The sequence below is a fragment of the Hibiscus syriacus genome, unplaced genomic scaffold (assembly GCF_006381635.1).
Source record: "Hibiscus syriacus cultivar Baekdansim isolate YM2019G1 unplaced genomic scaffold, ASM638163v2 tig00003041_pilon, whole genome shotgun sequence".
NCBI classification, from domain to species: domain Eukaryota; kingdom Viridiplantae; phylum Streptophyta; class Magnoliopsida; order Malvales; family Malvaceae; genus Hibiscus; species Hibiscus syriacus.
This window is the reverse complement of record NW_024061960.1, coordinates 2,520,001-2,530,269: the sequence shown is the minus strand read 5'-3', so window position 1 is coordinate 2,530,269 and position 10,269 is coordinate 2,520,001. Positions and strand designations below refer to the sequence as shown.

The window sequence follows — 10,269 nt, the reverse complement described above, 5'->3', positions numbered from 1 at the left end:
GTAACGGGAAACGGTTTCTGCTTCCCGAGGATGCACGAGGGCAGACTTTTCCACGACGTCGACAGAGACTTTCACCGACACAGCACCATCATCCCCCGACTCGTGGACGGAGAGCAGGTGCTTCCGGTTCATCCTCAGCTGCACCAGCAGGACCTTCACAGCAGCCATCGTATCCATCGACTTACATACCATAGCCATATATGATGCCGCCACCGCCTTTGCATTACCAGATGTCGCTGCCGCCGCCTTCACATGGTTTTATGACCCCGCCGCCGCCACTGTCACAGAATTTTATGACCCCTTCTAGAGGCTATTATGGGTTTATGTTTGTATATCCAACTTGGGGTTCATATACTGGATATTTGACGGGTTCAGCCTCATCACCCATGGCCTCAGCACAGACACCTCCTGTAAAGTTTTCACACTCAGTGATGTTTGGGTTTTATGAGTTTTCCCAGTTTTCGCAGGCCGGTGGGATAGTCAATCATACACCTCGAGGGTCCTTATTCTACGGAGGTGCTTCATCGTCATCAGCTCCTCATCAATAAAATGTAGCTGCTCAGGACGACGATGATAACGACGACGACGACGATGATGGCGATGATGATGACAGCAAGGATTCACAACCAGTGATACAAAGAAATCCTCCTCGAGACCGACAGCCACCGCTCTGCGGAACACATTCGCGTCGCAGGCATCGATAGATTTTGTTTTTTTTATTATATTTGTATTTAGTACTTTTTGTTGTAGTTGTTTATTGGACTTTTTTATTGTAATTTTTTATTATTTATCATTTAATACTTTCTTTAATTCGTTAATATGGTTGGATTGATTTTAATTAAGTTTGTTAAATTTGTTGGACTTTTTGTTAATTTATTTTGCTTAATTTTGTTTAGTACCATTTAATATAAGTTATTGTAATTTGGTTATCATTTACCATTTAATACTTATTGTATCGTTAATATCAATTATTCGTTAATATAACACCAACATCCAATCTCGTATAATTGTATCATTTTTTAATCTTCATCAGCGGTTATCGAATAACATTAACTTGAAGTAAATGCAAATTAAAGTACACGAATTATTATTTGATAAACAACTACATCATTTCCTCATCAATTGTTACTTGATGACAACAGAAATGGACATGTTTTTCTAGTGTGTCATGGGTTTCTATAATGCCCACATCTTCTGTCTTGTCTAGATCTTTCTCGAATATCCTTATCGCAATGAATTCGATTGGATTTTGGATGACCACACTCCCTCAATAAACTCGGATTTGGTATAATCGGAAGCCAATCTTGAACCTCATCAGGGTCTTTGTCATTACCTATGGGGGGAACTCAAATTCGTACACCTTAAGAACTTCAGATAATAGGTATACGAGATCCACAAAATGGTTATAGTCTTGACGTGTATGCGAGCAAGCTGCTATCACATGAGAGCATGGATACTTTAGAGCTTGAAAAAACCCGCAGTCGCACGTTCTATTCTTTAGATTTACTCTTAACGACACAACTTCAATCCCTTGATGAGGTCGCGGTAACTCTGTGACATGAAACATTTCATGCCTTCTAGAGAAGCTGTTACAGACATTCCATTTGATGCATAATTGTTTTTTGTATATCTGCAACTAATCTAGGGTGATAGACATGACCGCCTTGCATCCAGGTTTGAGCTTGTCCCCCGAGCTTCGCAAAAAGGCCCCTAACGAAAATATGTAGTCTTTACCAAAGCCGTTACTGGTAAGTGACGTGCACCCTTTAAGGTTGAATTTATTGCCTTTGCCAAGTTGGTCGTCATGTGTCCATATCGATATCCACCATCATATGCGTTCGTCCACATTTCTTTATCAATGAGGCTGATGTAATCGTATCCTTCCTCGTTCTTCGCCCACAAATCTTGAAGCATTGATTCAAACGTTCGAGGAAGTAGTTCGTAACCTGATAAACAAATGTATAACTTACTAACTTGCTTTCTTTGAAAAATTAAAAGGATAGAAAGAAAACAAACTACATCAGTTTCACTTACCTATGCGCACAATTAATTGACGCTCATCATTCTTCTTGTACCTTCCATGGTAGTTCGCAGCAATGTGTCGGAGACAATACCTATGTTGGACAAAGGGTGGTTGCCACATTGGACCCAAAGACTCCATTGCTGCTTTGATCCCAGCTCCGCGATCTGAAATGACACAGATGTTTTCCCTCGTGATAACATGTGCACGTAAATTTCAGAGGAAAAAACCCAAGAATATGTATCTTCTCCTTTGACATGAGTAAAAGCAACTGGAAGAATGTTGCGATTTTCATCTTGGACAACTGCCAATAATAAAACTTGTTTGTATTTTCCATACAAGAAAGTCCCGTCGATCTGGACCCACAGGCTTGCAGTATTTGACAGCATTAACGCATTGTTGGTAAGTCCAAAAAACCCGGTAGAATTGGCATCGATCGCGAAGAACTCGATCATTATGGTATGCATAGGAGGTTTCGAAGTCCACAATTATCCCAGGATTCAACCTCCGTACCAGCCTAAACCAACTTGGAAGTTTGTTGTAAGATGCATCCCATTCGCCATGAAGTTTGACAATGGCATTTTGTTTTGCCAACCAAGCTTTTTTGTAGGAGACAATATACCCATACTGCGATTGTATAGATGAAATCAACACAACAATATCTATATGAGAGCTTGCTTTTACCATGGGCATGATGGCTTGACATATCATTTCAGAGTCTAAGTTGGGATGATTTTGGTTGACCCCTCCAGCATAACATGTGTGAGGACCGTTGTATACTGTTAGTTCTCATCTGTTATTTTTTCTCTTCCTCTTCGATACGTGAACCATCCAATTGCATCCGTTTTCGCGTCGGGCACAGTGACATACATATTTTTCTGTCGTGGAGCGGTCGACTCTGGATTGAACAGAATTACGAATATTGTAATTTTTTATAGCCATCATCGTTTCTTCTTTGCTTGAAAACTCTATGCCTAAAGATAACTCACCATTATTTATTTGATAAGTAATATACATAGTCACCGAGATGAGGCATATCCACAAATTCTGGTCTGTACATTGCACCATAATCAGCTTCATACATGTGTGCTGGAGGGTCAGTTTGTGTCACATTTCCTGGAACTTCATCTACATCATCGGAGTTGAATTGCGGTGATTCTAGGTGAATGAATAGTCTAGTCTCAGCACCATCCGCACCAGGCTCACGAATCGGTTCTTCTGGTGGAGATGATGGTTCTTCCATGATCTCCACATTTAGGTCGAATAACCTACTACTTGCACGCCTTCCCCTTGAACTGGAAGGCATATCGACATTAAGATCGAAAAAGCTCACAGTCGAATGCCTCCCCCTGGAGCTTGAAGCCATTGTGTCAAATGGAAACTGCACAGATTGTTGCGTCGATGGCATCTCCATATTAAGGTCAAAGGGATTTGCAGATGAATGTCTTCCCCTTGAACTGGACGCGATGTTGCCATACGGATTGTTCGTCGACTCACCTTGGTATATATCGTAAGGAGTTGCGGATGAATGTCTCCCCATTATGGCATTAAAATCATTATATATTATTGTCGTCGGGTTGTCAACTTGATAAACTTGTTCAGCCAACCCATAGTGGGAGCTTAATAATTGACCCCGAACAACACGCACTTGAACAAAATTTGCACACATCTCAATATCGGCGTTTGAATAATTACTTTGAGCTTCAACCATCATTTTAACATTATCATTGTTCGAAAGTTCAAACGTTGTATAAGTTAATGACAACAATGATGTTGGAAATCTGTACTGCAACGACGACATTCTTCTACTACTTCCAACATAAATCTTCCTCGAAATCTTCGTTATCAGCTCCTCAAGAGTTATGTTTCTCTTGAATGATATTTTAACACGCTCATTTGATACGAAAACAACGACTGTTTCATCTTCTCGAATTTCACCATCATAATAAACAATAGCTGAAAGTCGCGTCATTATTGAAGTTTAAAAGTACGACAATATTATATCTGCAAAAAAAAAAAAAACAACTGAAACAAACATGATTAAATAAATAATATATGAACGAAAATATAACACAATAAAATTTTTACACATAAACGTAAATAATTTAAATAATATAATTTTATATTATTACCTGTAACGCAAAACTATTTCGACGTATGCTCCCGCTTTCCAATTTTACAAACTCATAAATTAATTGACAACAATTAGTATACTATTTTTTTCATATAATCATAATAAACAATAAGTATAATAAAAAAATTATAACAAAATTACCTTATAACGAAAAATCGAACGAACTTCTGAATCAAATATGAGAAGATTGCCAGATTGTTGTATTAATTTTTTTCTGTTTAGAGAAAATGTGAGGAGCTCCGGGGGGAATGATATTTATAGTCGAGAAAAGTTATTATAATTATATAAGACGCGGTACCTGCACCACGCCTTACATAATTATATCAGATAAAACTAAAGCTATAATTGTATCAAATTCACAGTTAAGGCGCGACCCCTACCCCGCGCTATACCTTATGTGGCCTAAGGCGCCCCAAGGGTCGAGCTATACACACGTGTATCCAATTTCAACATAAGACTCGTCTCACGGGACGCGTCTTATTCCACGTAACGTCAAATCAATATTAAAAATGTTGCAGGAGGTGAACCTTTATGTAAAAAAATGTTAAATCAAAAAATATAATTTAAATAATATTTGATCGAGAATATTAAATGAAAAAATTAATTTTTTATGATAAACGCCCATCTAAGAAACTGTTTTGGTGTCGTGATATTTTGTCAGGGAGGCAATGAGTTCGGATGAAGAGTTGGAATGAGCTGCATTATATTTCAAGGGTAAATCATTAATCTCTTTTGTCCTTTCCATAGCTAGAACTACTTTCGTTTATTGTATATGAGAAGAGAAGAAAAGTTATCTCAGGTAAATAATAATCGTCCGATTAGGTTTCTCCCCATTTGGACGGATGCTATTGTAGATCTCAACCGTATCATATATTTTTGAGGAATAGATCTTAACCGTATAATGACATGTGGCGGTTCGTAGTGAAGGCATTCGAAAGGAAAATTAAATGATTTGCTTGCTTCCTAAAATCCTAAAAAGCAGTGTTCTCAAACCCTAATCCCACTATTCTCAACCCTTCCTTTAAACCCCTTTTAAACAGGCAAACCCTAAAGCCTCCAAGACCCTACCCAAAACCAAAGCACACCCCCATTTCGTCAGTCCTTCAATGGAACAGAAAGCCTGGGCTGGCGGGGGAGACCCCGCGCATTGTGGTTATAACATCAGGGAAAGGCGGCGTTGGAAAAACAACTACCACCGCCAATGTTGGACTTTCCTTAGCCCGTCTCGGATTCTTTGTAGTGGCCATTGACGCCGATGTTGGCCTCCGTAACCTAGACCTCCTCCTCGGTCTCGAGAATCGCGTGAATTACACGGTCGTCGAGGTAATCAACGGTGATTGCCGGCTGGACCAAGCATTGGTTCGAGACAAGCGTTGGTCCAACTTCGAATTGCTTTGCATTTCCACGCCCAGATCGAAACTCCCCATCGGATTCGGTGGGAAAGCGTTGGTTTGGCTAGTTGACGCTCTCAAAGCGCGTGAGGATAAATCTCCGGATTTCATACTAATTGATTGTCCGGCGGGGATCGACGCAGGGTTCATAACGGCAATAACTCCGGCAAATGAGGCGGTTCTGGTGACGACGCCGGACATAACTAGCTTAAGGGACGCGGATAGAGTGATGGGGCTGTTAGAATGCGATGGGATAAGGGATATCAAAATGATAGTGAACAGAGTAAGGACCGATATGATAAAAGGAGAAGATATGATGTCAGTTTTGGATGTGCAAGAGATGTTGGGGCTGCCATTGTTAGGGGTAATTCCTGAGGATTCCGAGGTCATTAATAGCACAAATAGAGGGTATCCGCTTGTTCTGAATAAGCCGCCAACCCTTGCTGGATTGGCTTTCGAGCAAGCTGCTGGGAGGCTTATTGAGCAGGATAGTATGAAGGCTGTTATGGTTGAGGAGGTGCCAAAAAAGCGTGGCTTTTTCTCCTTTGGAGGGTAGGGAAAATAAAGTTGGTGTTTTTAAGGAGCTATTTGTACAGTTAGTAAAGATTAGTTTGCCTTTGAATTCATACTATTATTATTGCTTTGAACTTTCTTTTGGTATATAGATCAGATTGTAGAGTTTGGTTTTAGGTTTTGTGTTTGTTGTTGCTTCTAGATGATGTTTATCCAATTGCATTCCAAGGGTTTGTCTGAAATTTTTGCTGCTGTCGATGGTTCTTGTTTCAAGACTTAGTTTTCACACATTTTAATTGCTCAATGAACCAAAATCTGTTGAATCTCTAATTCAGTATGACAACTTGTTCTTATGTGATGCTTTGGTGTATGGATGGTCCAAATTCTAGCTGATAAATATTTACAATGAATTTCATTTAGTATTCAAATGCAGCTTTTGCCTGTTTGTGAACTTCTGATAATGTGTGCATAATGGAAGCTGTTTCACATGATGGACGTTAAAAAATCTAGGAGCTTTAAACCTCACCGCATTTTCATGGCCTTCAAAGCAGAGTACGATATTATTTTGTTTGGACAACTAGAGAACTTTACAACATAACCCTTTCTCACCATCATCAAAGAGTAGCCACTCTCTTCTTCTGTAGTTTAAGATTATGCAGTTACGACCGTGAGCGTCGGAACTTTCCTTATATGTCTCCATCTCTTAGGATAGCTGTTTGTTGTTAGATTATGCTTTGCGTAAAAGCATTGTTTGCGAATCTTGATGTATTTTAGGACCCCCTGTTCATTGGAGAAAATCGGATACTTTTTCCACATGTATTCATCTCTACCATCTTAGGGATTGGTTACCTTCGCCAAGTGCCAAAATAACAGTTGGATAGTAAAAGTCTATGGATATCTGAATGACCAGAATCTGGGCTAACTGATAAAGGATTTGATGAGAGGCAGTCAATGGAAGTAGATAGGGGGACTTAGGTTCAGTGTAAACCGGAACATAAAAGAACAATAGTGATCTCTTTGTTTCATTAAAAACGATTTTCGAAAAATGAATTGCATTTTTTTAGAAATTAGTATTTAGAAATCATTTTATATTGTTTGAATGATGTGAAAATTATTTTCCACTAGTTGGTAATATTATTTTCTAAAAATGATAATGTTGAAGACGCTAGACACTTATCTAAAGTAAGCAAACGGAGTATTGAGCAGATAGAAAATGTACACTACTATGAGAAAAGTATTTTTTTCTCTCAAGGAATAATAAGAAGGGTAAATTACAAATTTCATTACTAAACTGTACTCTCTATCCTATTTTGCTCACAAAACATTAAAAGTTTTCAATTTTTTCGTTGAATTTAATACATTTAATTTTTTTTGTCACTCTGCCGTCAACTAGTTAACGGGGTTAAAACGAAGTACGATGTTTTGTATCTATATAACAACATATTTATAACCAATCTATTTATAATGTCGTTAGTGAGAAAATGGTTGAGTGAAAAAAAAATTCAATATATTAAGTTCAGTGAAGAAATTGAAAAGATTTAAAGTACAATGAGTAAAAAGAAGAGGGAATAAGATTCAGTTCCCAAATTTATAATTTATCCTAACAAAAAAAGTAATAGGTGAGCAGTAGTATTTCCACAGAACTCAACATCGAATTGTAAATTTTAGTTCCATGGTAACAAATGCTTAGTTGTAAGGTTTCTTAAATACTATGTTCCAAAACAACCCAAGTCAAAAGACAAAGCTTCAAGCAAAACCAGAACCAGATGGCACTACACTATAGCCTCCACCTCCACCTTCACGACCAAAGGCAGGCCTTCCGCCATGACCCTGCACAACAAAAACAAAGAAATGTAAGCAGCCACTGGTATCGGCATCAAACGCAAGTGATATTTGGCACGACACAAGAATAGAGTTGGTGGCCTCTCGGAATAAGGAGAGCTCCAAGTTTGTACTGAAAACCTGTTACCACCATTAAATACAATAAAGATACACAGCAAATGACATATCTGAATGCTTAATCTTTTAAATGACATGTCTGAATGCTTAATCTTTTACCAAATATAAGCAAAATGAATTCCATTTTAAAATTGTTTGTAACCTCGCTAGACCTTATATCCAAAACATCATCTAGAATTCTAAATCAAGCTTAGAGCAATGGAAGAATTTTCAGTTGGTATGAGAACAATGTTTAATCAAGCTAGAGCCTAAAATTAAGCACTAATCATACCCTTGAATGCTTCCATTGCCTAAATCTAACGTACAAACCATCAAGAAAACAATAATTGATCATGTAGCACTTTATGTTCTACATGCATGCGGTAAACCAACAACTACTGTAGTAAAAACCTTCAAAATATACCATAAGTAGCATAAAAGGAAGTTGAATCAATATAAACCATTAAACATAGACCAAATTCAAAATGTAAAATTACCCTGAATTATGGTTGGAAATCTGCCTGGGCACCTTCCTTGTCACCACCAAAGTCACCCCATGGAGAACCTCCACGGTACCCATATCTGTCGCCAAACCTTGGACAGTCTCCTTCAAAGCGAGGAGGACCCCTAAAATCAACACAAGCTAAACACTTCACCAAAGGGAGGGGGGATATTTAATTATTAAACCCTCATAAGATGCATTACCGAGGGCGATCACCAGGTTGGCCACCTGGCCTACCAGGGAGCTTAGTAGATTTCTTTAAAGTAGCAGGCACAATTTCTGATGGGAGATTGAGGTCAGTTCAGAGAAACTCAATTCTTTCATAAGTAAGGTACCAATAGTAGTGCATCCAACCAAAAGTCATATTCCTTGGACTTGAAGCTCTGCATAAGTTTAATGACCTGCAAATTGGGCACATCGATCTCGGGCTGCTTTGCAACATTGTAATCCTTCTTTGCATTGCAGACTCCCTCTATAGAATCACAAACAATTTTCAGTAGGAAACCCACTTTATTTTCCCCATCAACAACATTGGGCATAAGACCAGTCACAATGAATCAAAATTGAGCTAAAGCTTTTAAAGCAACCAAACAATTAAAAAAACGAGAAATGAGTAAAGCGATTGAACAAATTACAAGAAAAATGGAGACAGTGATACGTTCCTTGAAAAAGGTATTTGCAGATGTCTCTAAGGTTCTTCATGAATAATCTGACAAAAGAAAAAGAAAGTAAAACTCCAATGGCGTAGATAAGTATATTAGTACGTATGTAAAAATAGGGGTGTAAAAAGCTGACTCGACCTATAAAATTGACTGAAATAAACTCGAGTCAAAAATGTTTTTGACATGCGTTGTGGCAATCGGAAACCGACTCGAGTCAAAACTGGTGTTGACCTGAACTCGAGTTGAACCTGGAAATTGTGGATCTGAACCCGATCTGCACTCGACCTGAGAACGACCTGAACAAGAATTGAACTGAAAATATGATACCCAAACTCAACCTGCATCCGACTAATGTGAACCCTAACCTGAGATTAACCTAGTAAATAACTGGTATTACCCGACCTGTTTTCAACCTGGCCTGTTATGAACCTGACCTATTTTCAACCTGACTTGTAAATGATCTGACTTATTATTGACAGGATCTGATATTTACCTGACTTAAATATTACCATTGATGAAATATAAGATTTTAATAAAATTGTGAGATTTTGAGTTTATAATAAATCATACTAATTAATATGATTAATTTTTTAATGTTATAATAAAATATTAATTATGATAATTAAATTAATAAATATAGTTAATATATTAATTATGATAATTAATATATTTTATATTCAATACTTATATTTATATACTATAATACTTTATATTTAATACTTATATTCAAACACTTTATTACTTTATATTATATACTTTAATACTTTATATTATATAATTTATACTTTATATATATATATATATATATATATATAATACTTAATATATTAATTATGATAATTAATATATTTTATATTTAATACTTATATTTATATACTATAATACTTTATATTTAATACTTATATCCATACACTTTATTACTTTATATTATATACTTTAATACTTTATATTATATACTTTATACTTTATATATATACTTATATACTTATATTTTATAGTTTATATATGTATATAAAATACCATATTGAACAAACATGAAATTGGAAATAAAAAATTGAATAAATTAAACAATACACATTGATGAGAGATGAAATTGAATTAATTATAAA

The 10,269-nt window shown here is 36.8% G+C and overlaps 1 protein-coding gene and 1 pseudogene across 1 annotated transcript; one reads left to right on the top strand and one right to left on the bottom strand.

Moving 5' to 3' along the window:
• Positions 1-203: 203 nt before the first annotated feature.
• On the top strand, positions 204-6,116 carry LOC120167957 (putative septum site-determining protein minD homolog, chloroplastic). Its single transcript, XM_039176846.1, has 2 exons — positions 204-345; positions 5,137-6,116. Exons 1-2 carry the CDS (start codon positions 204-206, stop codon positions 6,099-6,101), a joined length of 1,107 nt encoding a protein of 368 aa, XP_039032777.1. The 3' UTR covers positions 6,102-6,116.
• Positions 6,117-7,688: 1,572 nt separating this feature from the next.
• On the bottom strand, positions 7,689-9,200 carry LOC120167946 (annotated as a pseudogene).
• Positions 9,201-10,269: the final 1,069 nt, after the last annotated feature.

Bases quoted from the DNA above. Each gene is read 5' to 3' on its own strand.
- LOC120167957 (XM_039176846.1), top strand. From the start codon at position 204: ATGCCGCCACCGCCTTTGCATTACCAGATGTCGCTGCCGCCGCCTTCA. The intron at 346-5,136 runs GTTCATATACTG...CCTAAAAAGCAG, and splicing joins GTTTGTATATCCAACTTGGG to TGTTCTCAAACCCTAATCCC.